The sequence below is a fragment of the Enhydra lutris genome, unplaced genomic scaffold (genome assembly GCF_002288905.1).
Source record: "Enhydra lutris kenyoni isolate GAN:26980312 unplaced genomic scaffold, ASM228890v2 scaffoldscaffold4, whole genome shotgun sequence".
NCBI classification, from domain to species: domain Eukaryota; kingdom Metazoa; phylum Chordata; class Mammalia; order Carnivora; family Mustelidae; genus Enhydra; species Enhydra lutris.
Window position 1 is genome coordinate 12,835,188 of NW_019154088.1, and position 18,134 is coordinate 12,853,321.

Genomic DNA, 18,134 nt, shown 5'->3' on the forward strand with positions numbered 1-18,134 from the left:
GTTTCTGGAACACCCTGTGTCTTGGATTCCTCATGTGTAAAACTGTGTTGAGAGGGAACATGAGAGTAGGCATACAAAAATAATTTGTAAAAGAGCTGTTATTTCTAACCCAGAGTGTTTCAGCTGTCATAACAGCATTAGTTGCCATTTATTGAGGGCAGGTTCTGGATTTTCTGTTTGGAAGCCTGGCTCAAAGCAAAAGCAGCAGTGAGTTTAAGAAAAGAGCTCACACATTCTTAAGTTCTTCTCTTTCTTGAAAGCCGTAACCTTGGAAACCAGGCTGGCACCACCCCCTTCGGTCATAAATCTTAGTTTGTCTTGATTTTTCTCTGTAATGTTTGGGGCACGCTATTTTATGGTCTTTTTTTGTTTACTCTCCACATCATTAGCACAAACGAGAACATCTCTTTTTACTGAATTATGTACAAAACCTTTCTAGTTGCCCTTTCTGCCCGCAGCTCACCTACCGTTTTCACTACAAAGCGGTCGCAGCCGCAGATGCCTTCGAAGACAAAAACTCTCGCAAGGACCAGGGTAGGACTGACACTCTCTAAACCCTGGGTCAAAGGAACCGAGAGCGCAAAAACTGAAGGGACTCGAGCTCGTTCCAGGAGCCAACACAAAGCGCCAAAATTAACACAACACTGCCCAACAGCGATAACACTCGCGAGATAAGAATGCAAAGGGCGAGAGAAACTCACTATCTCGCGAGAAGAGGGGGCGTCCGCGGAAACTAGGCAATGGCCCCCTAAGCGACCCGGACCCAGCCAATGGGCGGAGCCAGAGTTAAATCCGCCCCCTTCCGGCACCTTTCCCCGCCCCCCAACCCTGAGGTGTTAGGCTCCGGGTGCGGGCAGCTGGGTTCTCCTGCTTCCACCCGGCTGGTGCGGGTAGTTTTCACAGCCTAGGGAACGCGCTTTGGCCGGATTTGAGGAGGGGGGGCGGGGAGGGGCCTGAGGCTTGCGGCCCCGCCCCCTTCTCCGGCTCGCCGGCAGGCAGATTGGCCCGCCTCCTCCTTCGGCCGGCCCTAGGGCCGCGTCCCCCGGGCAACTCAGCTTCTGAGGCCTGAGCTTCTGCCCGCAGGTGTCGGCACCGAGGCCCCAGGGCACAGCCTAGTTCGACCCCATGGTGGGTTTTGGAGCTAACCGGCGGGCCGGCCGCCTGCCCTCCTTCGTGTTGGTGGTGCTGCTGGTGGTGATCGCGGTCCTCGCCTTCAACTACTGGAGTATCTCCTCCCGCCACGTCCTGCTTCAGGAGGAGGTGGCGGAGCTGCAGGGCCAGGTCCAGCGCACCGAGGTGGCCCGTGGGCGCCTGGAGAAGCGCAATTCCGACCTCCTGCTCTTGGTGGACTCGCACAAGAAACAGATCGACCAGAAGGAGGCCGACTACGGCCGCCTCAGCAGCCGGCTGCAGGCCAGGGAGGGTCTGGGGAAAAGATGCGAGGATGACAAGGTAAGGACGAGCCCTCTCCTTTCAACCCCCATAGTTTCAACCCCGGGGTTGGGGGGCGGTTAGCCCGCCGCGGTTGCTTTTTGCCTTCCAGGATCGCAGCCCTGGAGGCTCCCCTTACCGTCAACAACCCTGTTTCTGCCAGACTTTTCCCGGTTTATCACTGCCACGTTCTCCAGTCTCTACCAGACGAAACTGGCCGTAAGTTCTGGTTCTCTAGAGTGGCCTGTGTGTGGATGCCGCCTTTTCTCCAAGCTCAGCTGATGAGCTGGCAGTAGTAGTCATCTGGCCTATGTGGCAGCCTTAGGTTTACACAGACACCAGTCTGGAGATTGCCAGATTTGGTGTTGGTATTGTTGCCTTATCCTTATTCGTGCATACAGATCAATATTAATTTCTTTAATTAATTAAAGAAAGAAACCTCTAACTCCTGTTCTTACGTATTTTTTAAGCAGTATGACTTTTCTTAAACTGTGTAGGTTGGTATGTTAAGTAGTTGAAGAATCAGATGTTACTACATTTTTTGTATCAAAGGGTTACAGTAAATGGGCTCTGGAGCCACATATGAGCCAGAATTGTGACTTGGACATAGTTAATACAAAATTATGTATTCAGTTTGAATTGTTAATGAAATTAGCCAAAAAGGTAGAGTCTATAATTATGTTCTGAGCAACAGAATCTCATGTCAGTGTCGTGGTTGTTGAGAGAAATAAAAAATGAAAAATTTTATGCTTAAGTGGCTCTTAGGGTTGGTGTTTTATGTAAATGGAAAGCCATACAAAGTTTAAATTTAAAAAGTTTGAGGTTGGACTGTAACTAGACCTGCTACTGAGTATTCTTTTTTCTTACTCACCAGCATATTGGAGTTACATTATTAATTTATGACTTATGCAACTTCTGTTGGTACAGCAGAGTTGTGGAAATTTCTGGGTAGGCTAAATAGATGCCTTTTTTCTGGACCCTTCTATGGTAATCTTCACATTTTGTGTGTGTGTGTTCCTGTTGTTACTGTTTTTATTTTGTATGTCAAAATCATTTGTACCAAGTCATTATAAATTGGAGCTCCAGCTTCCTTATTTTCATCTTCCTCCACCTGACTTACTTCATGCAGATTGGGGCCCTCAGGTAACTGCTGCTCTATAACCCTCTTCTTTTGCCCATAACATAGACACCCTCTGAGAGGAGCAACACATCAGCAAATTTATATACATGCTACACACTGAACTATAAAGACTGAAAAATTCTCTAGGGTGGAGTATGCAGAAATCTATGAAATTTTGGAGTATTAAAATAAGGTCATTAGACTTGGCTAGGCATTGCTCTTCAAATTCTCTCCAATCTAAGAGGAAAGATAAGTTTTTTCTAGTCATTATACTCTGTCCATTTCTTCCAACTACTAGTCTGTGATTATGTTTCAGCATGTTTTCCCTTTTACCTTCAACCAGGTACAGGTGTCCCCCATTCCAAATTTTTTTTCATTCTACTATATACTGCCTTTTTCCAACCAACCAATTTCTTTTTTTTTTTTTTTTAAGAGTCATTTTCACTTAAGGATGTCTTTTTCTTTCTTTCTTTCTTTCTTTTTTCTTTTTCTTTTTTTTTTTTTTTTTTAAGATTTTATACATTTATTTGACAGAGAGAGAGAGCACAAGCTGGGGGAGCAGCAGAGGGAGAGGGAGAAGCAGGCTCCTCAAAGCTGGGAGCATTATGCGGGGCTCGATCCCAGACTCCAGGATCACAACCAAGATGAAGAAAGACACTTAACGGACTGGGCCACCCAGACGCCCCACCAATTTCTCTCTTTTTTTTTTTTCCTTTCACTGCTAAACTACAATTATTGGTGGTCTAGAAATGCTTCATCTACTTCTTTTATCATTTCCATCCTAATCTTTTTTTATTATGCTTGCCAGCCTTCTTTCCTCCCCTTTTCTGAAGCTGTTTTCTTAAAGGTCACAAATGACAGTTTTCCTAATCCAATCCAAAAAATTTTTTTATTATCAATCTATTTAATCTCTCAGTAGTCTGGTTCTGTTGACTCTTTTTAGAAACCATCTCCTTTCTTGCTTCTATAATAATGAACTCTCCAGATTGCTTCCTACCTTCTTCACTGTGTTTCTTCCAGCTCCCTAATAATGGACTCTGTTCTTGGGCCTTTGCTTTCTCTGTAGAATAGTGTTTCTCAAAATGGTGTTAAACAGAATACTCTCCTAAGAATTGTTTATAAGTGGTCAGGATTAAAAAGGAAAACTATTTTGGAGGGAAATGTTAAACATTATAAGTAGAATATACTCTTCTTGGAGTTCATAATGCCTGCTAGCATATAAAGGCTATCTTGGTAAATAAGCCTATTTAATTTTGCTTAACCTGATCTCTCAGTTAATTTGATCACAGGTTACTATTTTCATGGCCTACTTGTTAGCATGGTACAGAAAAATCCAGCGAAGCACAGTAGTTGGGGAAATATTACCATAGGTGTCTTAACTACTTTTGTTTCGAAAATTTATGCAGCTGGCTCACGCATCTAAATCTCTCACTTGTATGTCAGTTCCATATTTTGAGCTCCTACAGCAACTTTGTTGGAATGCTTGTGCATGTTTGTTCTTGGGGTTGAGGGGGCTTTGAGCCTCTAATAGGGTAGTTTTGGTCTAGATGAGCTATAGATGAAAAGTTCTCTTTTAGACATGTTTCCTTTATATATATCTGGGGAAGTCTATGGTAGCTTAGAAAACATTTCAAGTTTTGAAGACTGCAATATAGCTTAGAATTGTAACTCAGTTTCTAGCTATGTGATGTTAGGCAACTTATTTAACTACATTGGGTTCATTTCCTCATCTGTAAAATGGGGATCATAATACCTACCTACGTATTATACAGATCTGAGATCACATATATGGAAATATCAAACTTGACACATTACAAATCAGACTGTAGAAAAAACAAAGCCCTAAAGCTTTATTATTTTCTATAACTGATGTAAAAATTGCTCTGGATGGTGACAGTGTTGGGGGAAGAAGTAAATTAGTCAAAGAAAAGTGTCTCATTCATTTTAAAACAGACTTGTTTATTTAATGTAGTCTCCTGAATAGAGGCTCTGCCTTTTAGGATTTTTACCAATAGACACTGGTGGTGGCCTGCTCAGTGTCCACTCACACCCCACTTCATTTTTGCAGACCAGCCCTATTTTGTATGATATATATCCTTCCCTTGTGACTCAGGGCTAAGTCCTAATAGATCTAAACTGATGATGGTAATTCCATTTTTCTTCCTAGTGATTAATTTAATGAGGGGCTTTTGATGTGGCTGGTGAGTTGTGAGGGGAAGTTTTCCTTGCTCCTTAAAGAATGACATTCTAAAATATTCTTACCCCAAATCTAAAATCCCCAGTCTAATCATGAGAAAGCATCAGACAAATTCATACTGAGTGATATTCTGCAAAATACCTGACAAGTGCTCTTCAAAAGAGTCTCACTTAGGCGCCTGGGTGGCTCAGTTGGTTGAGTGTCTGCCTTCAGGTCAGGTCATGATCCTGGGGGTTCTGAGATGGAGCCCTGCTTCTGGCTCCCTGCTGAGCAGGGAGCCTGTTTCTCCCTCTGCCCCTCACTCAGCTTGTGCTCTCTCCCTCTCAAATAAATAAATAAATAAATAAATAAAATCTTAAAAAAAAAAATCCCAAAACAAAAAAACCAAGAGTCTCACTTGAAGAGATGGTTTCTTCTTCTGTCAGATGTTTCTTCTGCATGTGATACCTGAAATGGAGAGGTCAAGAGTGCCAGGAGAGTTAACCTGAGGAATGGCTGAGGCACTGAAGATTATAGGGTAGAATATTGTAATAGAATTATTGGCACTTGTTACTTGAGATAAAAAATTTTCCTATGTTTAAGTCAGTCAAATTGAGATTTTTTTTAACTGCATCCTAAGGTGTCCTAGTAACATTCTTATTGTCATGGTAGTCTGAGGTGTAGGTTAAGTTTTATATGTTCCCAGGGCATTGTGGGCAGTGACCTCAGAATTGCATGTCATTTTGGGAGTCTTCTAGAGTCTTTTTCTTAAGTGTCAACAGTGGTGTTTGAATGCCTGATGAGGCATTCTTTTATAGTCTTTTGGAGACCATGATCCTATGGAGGCATCACCCCCTATATGCCCACCTCCTTCCAATAGATGTTTCACACCAAAAATCCCTTTGCCCTGCTGAGTTGCCTTAGTTAGTATGCATGTGTAGGGGGTGTTGGCAAGGCAGTTCTTGCTCAGGCTTTTTCTTTTCTTTTTTTAAATAAACTTTTAGAGGCGCCTGGCTGGTTTAGTCGGTTGAGCAGCCTACTCTTGGTTTCAACTGCGGTCATGAACTCTGGGCCTCTCAGAGTGATGGGGTGGGGCCCCCTCCTCAGGCTTCATGCTCAGTAGAGGTCTGTTTCCCCTCTGCCTCTGCCCTTCTCTCCACTCACCACACACTCTCTCTCTCTCTCTGTCTGGAATAAATAAACAAATCTTTAAAGAAATTAAATAGGGCACCTAGATGGCTCAGTTGGTTAAGCATCTGCCTTCAGCTTAGGTCACGATCCTGGAGTCCTAGGATGGAGCCCGGCATCTGGCTCCTTGCTAGGCAGGGAGTCTGCTGCTCCCTCCGCCACTCACTCTGCTCGTGCTCTGTCTCCCAAATAAATAAATAAAATCTTTAAAAAATAAAAAAATTAAATAAACTTTTATTTTATAACAATTATAGATATACGAAATTACTGCAAAGATAGTGCAGAAAGGGCACCTGGGTGGCTCAGTGGGTTAAGCCTCTGCCTTCAGCTCAAGTCATGATCTCAGGGTCCTGGGATCAGCCCCACATCGGGCTCTCTGCTCAGTGGGAAGCCTGCTTCCCCCTCCTAGCCTGCCTCTCTGCCTACTTGTGATCTTTCTCTCTATTAAATAAATAAATAAAATCTTGAAAAAAAAAAAGATAGTACAGAGAGTTTCCATATACCCCACACCTGGTTTTATTATTAACATCTTACATTAGTATGGTACATTTGTCATAATTAATGAACCCCTGTTGATACATTGTTATTAACTAAAATCCATACTTTATTCCAGTTTCCTCATTTTTTCCCTAATGTCCTTTATCTGTTCTAGGATCCCATCCAGAGTACCACATTACATTTAGCCTCATGTCTCTGTAGGCTCCTTTTGGTCGTGACAGTTTTTCAGGCTTTGTTTTTGATGACCTTGGCGGTTTTGAGGAGTACTGGTCAGATATCCCTCAGTTGGGTTTTGTCTGATGCTCTTCTAAGGATTAGAATAGGATTATGGTTTTTATGGTTTTTGGGAAGAAGACCACAGAGGTAAAGTGTCATTTTTATCACATCATATTAGTAGTACATCTCTCAAAATGACTTCTCACTGTTGATGTTAACCTTGATCACCTGGCTTGAAGTAGTGTTTGTCCTGTTTCTCTACCGTAAAGTTACTCTTTTTTTCCTCTTTTTCCACACTGTACTCTTCGGAAGGAAGTTACTATGTGCAGCCCACACTTAAAATGAATGGGAGTTATACCCTTACCTCCTTAAGGTCAAAGTATCTGTATAAATTATTTGAAAACCTTCTGCATGGACCTTTGTCTCTTTTTCCTTAATTAATTAATTAATTAATTTAGTCATTTATTTATATTAGTATGGACTCATGGATATTTATTTTATACTTCAGGTTATAATCCAATGTCACTTTATATTTTTGCTCAAATTGTTCCAATTTTGACCATTGGGAGCTCTTTGAGTTGTTTCCTGCATCCCTTTGACATAATACCCATTGCTGTGACATGCCGCTTCCTTACTTCCTGGCAATAAAAGATGCTCCAGTTTACCTTGTAGATTTCCTGCCCCAGTCCTCGAATCAGCAATTTCTCCAAGACTTGGTTTCTTTCATTGAAAAATGGTATTAGAGACGAAGATCTAGGTGCTAGGTGTGCTACTGTCAGGGTAGCTTTGGGAGTCCAGAAATCCCAGCTCCAAAGGAATCGGAAAGGTGATAATGGACATCTTCCAACTTATTGTACTGTCCTGCCATTTTCAGTCTGTTACCTCTGTTATCTGGGCTGTTAGAACACAGAAATAACTTAAGGGAGCATAAGTTGTCTGGGAAAGTAAGAAGCAAGGCCCACTTCTGTGGGATTCTCCCATATTTATCTTATTTTTTGCCATCCTCTAAAGGAGTTTCCCCAGAGGGTTCTTTTAGTTTGCTAGGACTCCCATGCAAAATACTGCAGACTGGATGGCTGAAAACAACAGAAATTTTATGTTCTCACAGTTCTGGAGACTAGAAATCCAAGGTTGAAGTACAGCAGATTTGTTCCTTCTGGAGCCTCTCTCCTTGGTTTGCAGATGGCTGCCCTCTTGCAGTTTTGCTATCACATGGTTGTGGTCCTCCTTCCCTGCCTGACCTGCTTTGCACACAAATCCTTAGCATCTCTTCCTTTTCTTATAAGAACACGAGTCATAATGGATGAGGGCCCAACGCTAATGGCCTCATTTTAACTTAATCACCTCTTTAAAGACCTTATTTCCAAATAGGTTACATTCTGAGGTATTGGGGTTTGAGACTTCAATATGTGGATTTTAGGGGGAACACAGTTCAACCCTTCAGAAGGGGAATCTATGATACGCACAATACCTTTCTTTCCTCTTTGCGTCAGACAGGACTATCCTTCTGTTTCCCGCGTGTAGGGTATTTCTCTTCTCTGACCTTGAATTCTTCCTCTGTATATCTTATATTAAAGCTGTGTGGTCCACATGAGCCAAGTCAGGTTCTTGCAAATTAAAAGGAGCTGTTAGAATGTACCCCCCAAATTGTTCCGTTATTACAAATGCAAAAAAAAAAAAAAAAGTCAGTTTTGAGGTTTGGAGCTAAACAATAAATAATCTGTTTTGCCTTTAACAACCAGAGTCTTCCCTGAGGTAGTATATACCTGTGGTTAAATAGGGAAAAAATTATGTGCCAGAAAGGAGGATGGGAAGCATATTACCTTTTTTCCCAAAAAAATATGCTCAGAGTGTGTGTGTGTGTGTGTGTGTGTGTGCGCGCGCGCACGCATGTGCGCATAAAACCTTGGCACACAGTAGATATTTATTGCTGTGGACTCAAATCCTGGTGCTGCCATTTAGTTATGTGTGTAACTTTGGGCAAGTGATTTTTCTCTGCCTCACTTTCCTCATCTGTAAAATGAGGATAATAATAGTTACCTCTTTTTCTTATAAAGTTTAAATGAATAAATTTATTAACGTGTTCAGAATAATGCATACCATATATTAAGAAAGAAAGAAAGAGAGAGAAAGAAAGATAGAAAGATCAACAGATAGATAAATTGGTTCAGTAAGTGTTATACTAGCTATTATTCCGCAGCTACATCCTGTCTTCTTTCCAGGATGTAGAGAGTTCCTGCCTAGAACTGGTCCCACCTCCAGCCTACCTGCCTCACCCATTGCCCTTGGTTGTTTGACTTTTTCTTTCCTCCCAGGTTTCCTGGTCCATTTTTAATTAGGCTTCATTGACTCCTCCCATATTTTTCTTAGCTGACTGCCCTGGAGCCTGCCAGTTCCTCTGTGATTTGAGGATCAACCTTCTACAGTTCTTGTAATATGCTGCACATGATAATTCCTGCCTTGGCCTCTGCCTCATCAGTCATAATCTGGCCAAGTTCTAGCTGTAATTTAATTGCTACCTCAAATTATTCATAAACCATACAAAATTCATACCTCCTCTCCAAACTGTATCACTTTCATATTTTCTTGGCCATGCAACTATTATTAAGACTGAGGTTAGAAATTTTGGTGTCGGGGCACCTGGGTGGCTCAGTGGGTTAAAGCCTCTGCCTTCGGCTCAGGTCATGATCCCAGGGTCCTGGGATCGAGCCCCGCATCAGGCTCTCTGCTCAGTGGGGAGCCTGCTTCCCCTCTCTATCTGCCTGCTTGTGCTCTCTATCCAATAAATAAATAAATAAATAAATAAATAAAAATTTGGTGTCATCTTTGATACCTAGCATCTGGTATTCAGTGATTTAACATACAGAGGTATTCCTTGATCAGATTGAGTTAAAAAACATCTTCCTGGTTGCAGAATAGAGAATTGACTGGAAAGGAAACAGCAGTAGCTTCCTAGCTAGTCTCCTTGCCCAGGTCTGTATTTCTTTCAGTCGATTCCTACCCTTAAAGCAAATCTGATCTTCCTCAAAACTTACATTCAGAGTGGCTATTTCACTGCATTAATTCTGATGTCTAACTTTTAAGGTCTTCCCATGGAGTGGCTTCAGTGGCCTTTGGCTCCCATGATCTCCTGAATCAAACTGTGATCTAGACATGTTATTTTGTTTCCTTTTGTTTCCACCTGCCTCTCTGTGTCATGTTAATTACTGTTTTTGTACTTTTGTTCCTGGTGTTTGACTCTTAGTGTCTTACCTCGGTTCTGTGTACATATTTTATCCATCTTTTACCCAGCTTTAAAAAAAAAATTTTTTTAAGATTTTATTTATTTGACAGAGGTGAGAGAGAGAACATGAGCAGGGGGAGCAGCAGAGGCAGAGGGAGGAGGAGGCTCCTGGCTGAGCAGAAAGCCTGAGGTGGGGCTTGATACCAGGATCCTGGAATCATGACCCGAGCTGAAGGCAGTCTCTTAACCAATTGAGCCAGCCAGGTTCCCCTTTACCTACTTTTTTTTTTTTTTCTATGTCCAGGACTTCTGCCCCAGAGCATGCTTTTCCTTCCTTATATACTATTTACACTTACTATATGAGCCACACTAATTTTTTTGTTTGTTTTTCATTTTTCACTAGTAGCTTCTTATATGTTAACGTTGTCTTCTCAAAAAAAGTTTCAGTTCCATGAGGAAGGACCATATTGTAAATCTCTCCTGTGAGTTCTTAACAGTCCTTAGTGCTGATACAAAGTGTTATGGGTTACTGGATTAGTGTGGACCCTGATCCACTCACTGTCTTGTATCCTTTTAAGAGGACATTTGGACATGGTTACACAAAGACACACAGGAAAGAAGAGCATGAGACAGTGGAGGCCTTGACTGGAGTGATGCATCTACATGCGAGGGGATGACAGGGATTGCTAGCAACCACTTAGAAGCTAAGAGGCAAGGAAGGGTCTTGCCCTAGAGCCTTCAGAGAGAGAGCATGGCACTCCTAATTTTGAACTTCTAGCCTCCAGAACTGTGAGAGAATAAATTTCATTTGTTTTAAGTTTTAGGTGGCACTGAGTTTGTGGCACTTCGTTACAACAGCCCTAGGAAAAGACTAATACAAGATTCAATAAAAACTCCAGTAGGCTTTTTTATTATTGAAACTGACAAACTGATTCAAAAAAGTATCTGGAAATGCAAATAACCTAGAATAGCCAAAGCAATTTACAAAAAAAAAAAAAAAAAAAAAAAGCTGTAATGGAGAAAAGAGAGAAAAGTCTATTCTACCAAAAATATTGAAACAATTCAATATACTGAAATAATTTCAATATTTTTTATTTTTAACTGCCACCTTACAGTATGTGCAAAATTAACTTGGGGCTCCTGGATGGCTCTGTCAGTTAAGCCTCTACCTTTGGCTCAGGTCATGATCCCAGGGTCATGGAATGGAGCCCCGCCTTGGGCTCCCTGCTCAGTGAGGGGTCTGCTTCTTCATCTCCCTCTGCTGCTCCCCCTGCTTGTGCTATCGCTTTCTTTCTATTAAATAAATACATAGAATCTTTAAACAATAACAACAGAATTAACTTGAAATAAATCACAAACCTAAGTGTAAAAGATGAAACAATCTTCTAGAAGATAACACAAGGGAAAATATTTGCAATTTAGGATATGAATGGATTTCTGAGGACACAAAAAGCATAAGCCATAAAGAAAAATATTGATAAATTAGACTTTCAAAATGAAAAACTCAAAAAACACTACTTTTTAAAAGAGAGTGAGACACAGATTGGGAGAAATATTCATGGTACAGAATATATAAAAACTTCCTAAAACTCAATAATAAGAAGATAACCCATCGGGAAAATGGGTAAAGAGGATTAGGAGGTACGGGCTCCCAGTTATGGAATGAGTAAGTCACAGAGATAAAATTACAGCATAAGGAGTATAGTTAGTGGTAGTGCAATGCGATTGTTTGGTGACAGATCTGAGCTATACCTGTGTTGAGCATAGTGTAATATATAGAGTTGTCCCATCATTATGTTGTATACCTGAAACTAATGTAACATTTTGTGTCAACTATATTTTAATGAAAATAAATAAATAAGACAATCTAATTTTAAAAGATGAGCCAAGGATTTGAAAAGACACTTCATCAAAGAAGACTGATGAATGGCAAATAAGCACATGAAAAGATGCTCAATATCATAAGTCATCAAGTAAATGCAGATTAAAACTGCAATGGGGCACTGGTACAGAGCCATTAAAATGACTTTCATAAAAAGACTTAAAATACTGAGTGTTAGTGTGGATGTATGTAGAGAAACTAGAGTTCTCATGTACTACTGGTGGGAGTATAAAATGGTATAACCATTTTGGAAAACTGCTTAGCAGTTTCTTATAAAGTTAAATATATATCTTATCATATGACCCAGCCATTCCACTCCTAGGTTTTTACTGAAGAGAAGTAAAAACATATGACCAAAACAAAAAAATTTATACACAGACATCCATAGCAGCTATATTCACAAAAGCCCCAAACTGGAAAAACCCAAATGTCTATCAACAGGCAAATGGATAAACAAAATGTGATAAATCTGTAGAGTAGAATATTTCACAACAGTAAAAAAGAATGAATTACTGATACACCCAACAACATAGATGAATCCAAAAACCATTGCGCTGGGTGAAAGAAGCCCAGCTAAAACAGTACATAGTTGGGATTCCATTTATATAGTTTTCTGGAAGAAGGAAACTAATCTATAGTAATAGAAGACAGAATTGTTGTCACCTGAGGCCAGAGATAGAGGAAGGGATAACAAAGGGATGAAAGGAAACTTTGAGGGGGTGGTAAAAATGTTCTCTATTTTGATTGCAGTGGTGGTTACACAAATGCATAAAGCTATCAAAAGCCATTACATTGAATGCTGTAAATAAATGCTGTCTGTTGTACGTAAATTATACATCAATGAAGTTATTTAAAAATAAAAATTAAGCATGTCATAAAAGGAGATGAAGAAGCCAGTTAATTCCTTCCTATAGCCCTAAACATAGCTTACAGATCTTTTCACACTCTGACTCCAGCCTTGCAGTCCAGCATCAGATATTATTATTCTCCCTTTGGTTCCCTCCTCTGCACATACTGAACTTTTATATCCTCTAACACTCCATGGTTTTTCCTCTTCTTTGCTTTGAAACATGAAGTGTCCTCCATTTGGAACCCTCATCTTTTCCAAGCTTCTTATTTCTCCAGACCTCTCTCTTTCTTTACCCCACTAAAACCTCATCTTTTTTAGGACTCAGCTAAAACTCTCTTTCTCAAGAATGTCTTCCCCAAAACTCTTAAATTGGGTTAGGTCTTCCCCTCATATTCTCTGCTCAATTGTAAGCTCTATAATCATGTATACTATATTTGCTCTCATTCTCTGATTCACTGCTGCAACCATAGTATATAGCATAGGTACTGCTCCAAAATAGAAACTCAAATGTATTTGATGAATAAAGTAATGAAATTAGGGTTAAAGATGGAAGCACAGGATATATAAACATTCAATAGGAGACAGATATGATGAGAGAGGAATAGGTGCTACTAAAGACAAGGGATAAAAATTTGAAAAAGGAAGGAAGGGCAGGACAGATCAGTACAAAATGCTAAGTAGGGTCAAGTTTAAGAGTGAAAAATGTTAGTTGATGAGGTCTCTGTTAATCATCTAATGAGAAACAGTTTTTCCCCAAGGTGAATTTAAATTAGATATATAGGATTGAAATTATAAGGTACAAATATATCATTTTATATTAAATATAAAAGGCTTCCTGTAGATAAGGTTTGAATTTATCCTTAGGGGAAGGACCTAGTTTGCCAGAGACAAAGAATCAGACATGGAAGGTAACAGGCAACATTGTTCAAAGGAGGACCTACCTGGCCAGGAAGAAATAATGGCAGGAAAGTTAGATAAAGTTATTTAGGAATCAGAAAGAGAACCTTGAGGCAGTGGGGGAAGCTGGAAATACTACATACCTAGCTAGCTGTGTCTAAAGGGAACCTTGGACTTTCAGTCAAAGGAAATGTTAATTTTCATCCAAGGAAGAAGCTAAAATGGGGAAAATTTAGGTCTTAAACCACAAAAAATTAGTTCTTCTTGCTTAATGAAGTCGCAATCTATAAAGTTCTCCTTATTACTCGGAGGACAGGTATCATACCACACAATTAAGGATTGTTTCTCTTCCTCTATCAAGCAGGTGGAAGGAAGCTCCTGGAATGTCCTTTTACCTTTTCTCTGCATAACTAAATCATAGCCATCAGTTTTCTTTTCTTTTCTTTTTTTTTTTTTTTTTAAGATTTTATTTATTTGTTTGAGAGAGAGAGTGTGCATACCCAATTTGAAGGGAAGGGCAGAAAGAGAGGGAGAAAGCAGAGTCCCCACTGAGCAGGAAGCCTGGGTCAAGGCAGATACTTAACTGAGCCATCCAGGCACCCAACGTAGCCATCATTTTTCAAGAATCAATTTATGATCTCTTTGGAACCTCCTGGGGATCACTGTTCCTTAATATGGAAGCAAAAGAAAGTGGAGAAATATGAAAATAAAAGGAGACAAAAAAGAAAAATGGGGACAGGTTTCAAAGATCTTTTTAGTATAGAGTAAGTGCTCAATATATTTTTGTCAGTTTAATTAATATATTCAAGCTTAAAGAGAACAGTATAAGACTAACTATACCAATATACCCAGGAAGAAAAGGAACTAACATTACTGAATGTCAAACTCTGTACTGGACAGGTGTTAACATATTTTATTTCATTAATCTTCTCATTTTATGAATGAAGAAACAGGCTTAAGAGGTAAGGCAGAATTCTAAACTCAGGTCTTTGATTATGACAACCCTTGCTCTTTCTAGTAAACTGTGTTGCCACACAGAATTTTATTTTATTTAATTTTATTTATTTAATTTTTTAAAGATTTTATTTATTTATTTGACAGAGAGAGATCACAAGTAGACGGAGAGGCAGGCAGAGAGAGAGAGAGAGAGAGAGAGAAGCAGGCTCCCTGCTGAGCAGAGAGCCCGATGCGGGACTCGATCCCAGGACCCTGAGATCATGACCTGAGCTGAAGGCAGAGGCTTAACCCAGTGAGCCACCCAGGTGCCCCTACACACAGTATTTTATATGTATGTTCATAAGTATATAAAATTAGGGGCGTTTGTGTGGCTCAGTTGCTAAAGCCACTGACTCTTGGTTTTGGCTCAGGTCATGACATCAAACCCCGCACTGGGCTCTATGCTTAGTGGGGAGTCTCTTTAAAGATTCTTTCCCTCTACCCCTGCCTTGTCTCTTTCATGTGTGCACCCACTCCCTCAAATACATAAATAAATTAATTAATAAACAAACAAACAAACAAACAAATAAATCTTTTTAAAAAAGAGAAAATGTAAAATTATATATATAAAATATATTATGTGATATTATATAAGAGCAGTATCTCACCAACAAATTAAATAACTTTAGAGTATTCACTATGTGTATTAGTTGCTTAGGGCTATAACAAAGCACCACAAAATGAGTGGCCTAAAACAACAGAAACTTGGGGTACCTGAGTGCCTCCAACTCTTTGTTTGGACTCAGATCACGATCTCATGGGTGGTGGGATCAAGCCCTACAGAGGAATCTATACTTAGCAAGGAGTCTGCTTGAAGAGTTTCTCCCTCTGCCCCTACTCCACTTTCTGTCTTTCTCTTTCTCTGTCTTCTAAAATAAATAAATCAATCTTTAAAAAAAAAAAGAAAAAAACCAAACCCAAACCCAGAAACTTAAAAAAAACCCCAAAACTTGTTATCTTACAGTTTTGGAGAATGGAAGTCCAAAATTAAGGTGTTGTCAGCATCATATTCCCAGCAGAGCCTCTAGGGGTAAGATTCTTCTAGCTTCTGATAACATCAGGTGTTCCTTGGCTTACTGCAGCAGAACTCTGGTCCCTGTTTCCATCTTCTATAGCTGTCTTCCCAATATGTCTGTGTATCTTTGTCTCTTCACATGGTGTTTTCTTCCCTAATTCTGTTTTCTCTTTTTCTAAAGATAGTGGCCAAATTGGATTAAACTCTGCCTTAATTCAGTATGACTCTGTTGTAACTTGATTACATCTACAGTGGCTCTCTTTCCAAGTAAGGGTCATTCACAGGTACTGGGAGGTTAGGACTTCAACACATCTTTTTGGGCACACAATTCAGCCCATAGTAAATCTAGAAATCAATTTGGAGTGAATTGAATCTTAATAATATAGAATATTTCAGTCCATGTATGTGGTGTTTCTCTATTTTTTAGCCTTCTTTAAATTCTTGCAGCAGCGTTTTATAATTTTCAGTATATAGCACTCCTATATATTTTACTACATGTATTTCTAAGTATTTTGTGTACTTGATGCTATCAAAAATGAAATTATATCTTTTTTTCTACTTGTTCTTTGCATAGAAATGCGATTAATTTTTGTATATTGATTATTTCCGTGCATTAGAGCTCATTCTAGTATTAATGGAATCCAAGGAATTCTAAGGAATCTACCAGTAAAAAGCCACAATACTCATTAGTAGTAGGTTTTTTGTAGCCTGCTTAAAATTTAGAATTCTTTATGTGTATCATTGTGTCATCTACATATAATTCCTTTTTTTTTTTTTTAAGAGAAGGGGAAGGGGTGGGACAGAGGGAGAGGGAGAGATAGAGAATCTTAAGCAGTCTTCACATCTAGTGTGGAGCTTCATGCAGGGCTTGATCTCACAACCCTGAGATCACAACCTGAGCCAAAATCAAGAGATGGATGCTTAACTGACTGAGGCACCTGGGTGCCCCTCTCCCCTTTTCAGTTGCATGATTTTTATTTTTCCTTGCCTTACTACAAAAGCTAGGACCTCTAATACAATGTTAGATAGAATTGGTGAGATTGGATATCCTTAGAGAAAATGCATTTGACAAAATTTAATACCCATTTATGACAGGAAACTCTAAGCAAAATAGGAATGAAAGGAAACTTCTTCAAATTCATAAAGGGTATCTATCAAAGCCCCCACAGCTAACATTATATATATATATTTTTTTTAAAGATTTTATTTATTTATTTATTTGACAGACAGAGATCACAAGTAGGCAGAGAGGCAGGCAGAGAGAGAAGAGGAAGCAGGCTCCCCGCCAAGCAGAGAGCCTGATGCGGGGCTATGCGGGGCTCGATCCCAGGACCCTGAGATCATGACCTGAGCCGAAGGCAGAGGCTTTAACCCGCTGAGCCACCAGGTACTCCACTAACGTTATATTTAATGGTAAAAGACTAAATGCTTTTCCCTAAGTCCAGAAACATTGTGGATTTTGAGTAATTACTTGATCAGATTAAGCTTAAAACATTTATTCTGGCTGCATAATATAGAGTTGATTGGAGGGAAGAAAAAAATAGATATAAGGAAAATAATCAAGGTTTTTATTTAAAATTTTTTTTTAGTAGTGCAGATAAGAGATAATGGAGTCTTCAACTAAGCATAGTGCAATTCTTAGCCTGGTCAGTACTAGCCTCAGGGAGCATTTTTATTAGTATTAATGACAGGGGAGCATTTAGACATTGAGGTAGGAATGGTAGATGTTCTGTATTGCAGGAGTGAATTCCAACAATGAGGAGCTGTCCTGCTTTTATGCAATTAAAATTTTATACAGTTGGGCGCCTGGGTGGTTCAGTGGGTTAAAGCCTCTGCCTTCGGCTCAGGTCATGATCTCAGGGTCCTGGGATCGAGCCCCGCATAGCCCCGCATCAGGCTCTCTGCTTGGCGGGGAGCCTGCTTCCTCCTCTCTCTCTGCCTGCCTCTCTGCCTACTTGTGATCTCTGCCTGTCAAATAAATAAATAATCTTAAAAAAATAAAAAGATTTTATACAATTAAGATTTTATAATACATTTGATGTGTGATGGGGATTCAAAGATGAATCCCTTGATACTGGTTTGTGCAGCCCAGCTGATGGTGTGCTGTGACCTGAGGTAGGAACCTTAGATTAGAAGTTAGAGAAAAGTACAAATTTAGGTAAATTGCGTTTGAGGAATCTATGAAATATCAAGTAGGTATTGGAAATACACTTCTGGAACTCAGTAGAAATGATGGGTTAGGGACAGATTTAAATCTGTTAGGGTTGTTAAAATCATAGGAATTGTAGGTTGTAGAGGGACGTGCATATATAGTGCAGAGCTTTGCAGCAGATAAAGGTTTAGTAGAGGAGGAACAGGTTTAAATGATTGAGAAAGATTAGCCAGACAGAAAGGAACGAAAAACCCCAGATACTGTGGTGTCATAGAGGCCAAGGGAAAAGAGTTTTGAGAAAGAGTTGTCAGTGTTAATTACCATATTTGTTTATTATAATTGTCTCTCCATATCTAGACTGTAAGCCAGGCATGGCTGTATGTTCTGTTCATCTGTGTATTTACACAGTTCTTGGCATAACATTACTTAATAAATGTTTAAGGTTCTTGAGGGCAGTGTCCCTTTCTTTTTATCTGCTGTGTTTAGAGTA

General features: G+C 39.8%; 1 protein-coding gene across 2 annotated transcripts in view; it reads left to right on the forward strand.

Annotated features, from left to right (window-relative positions):
• The first annotated feature begins 957 nt into the window (after window positions 1-957).
• The window catches only part of LOC111158985 (cancer susceptibility 4), a 107,461-nt gene continuing 90,284 nt past the window's right edge, over window positions 958-18,134 (forward strand). The window contains exon 1 of one of the 2 annotated variants that reach the window (XM_022521336.1): window positions 958-1,452. In XM_022521336.1, the coding sequence (XP_022377044.1) occupies window positions 1,126-1,452 (327 nt within the window). In that variant the 5' untranslated portion in view covers window positions 958-1,125. The remainder of the gene's footprint in view (window positions 1,453-18,134) is intronic. The other variant, XM_022521345.1, reaches the window with a different exon arrangement.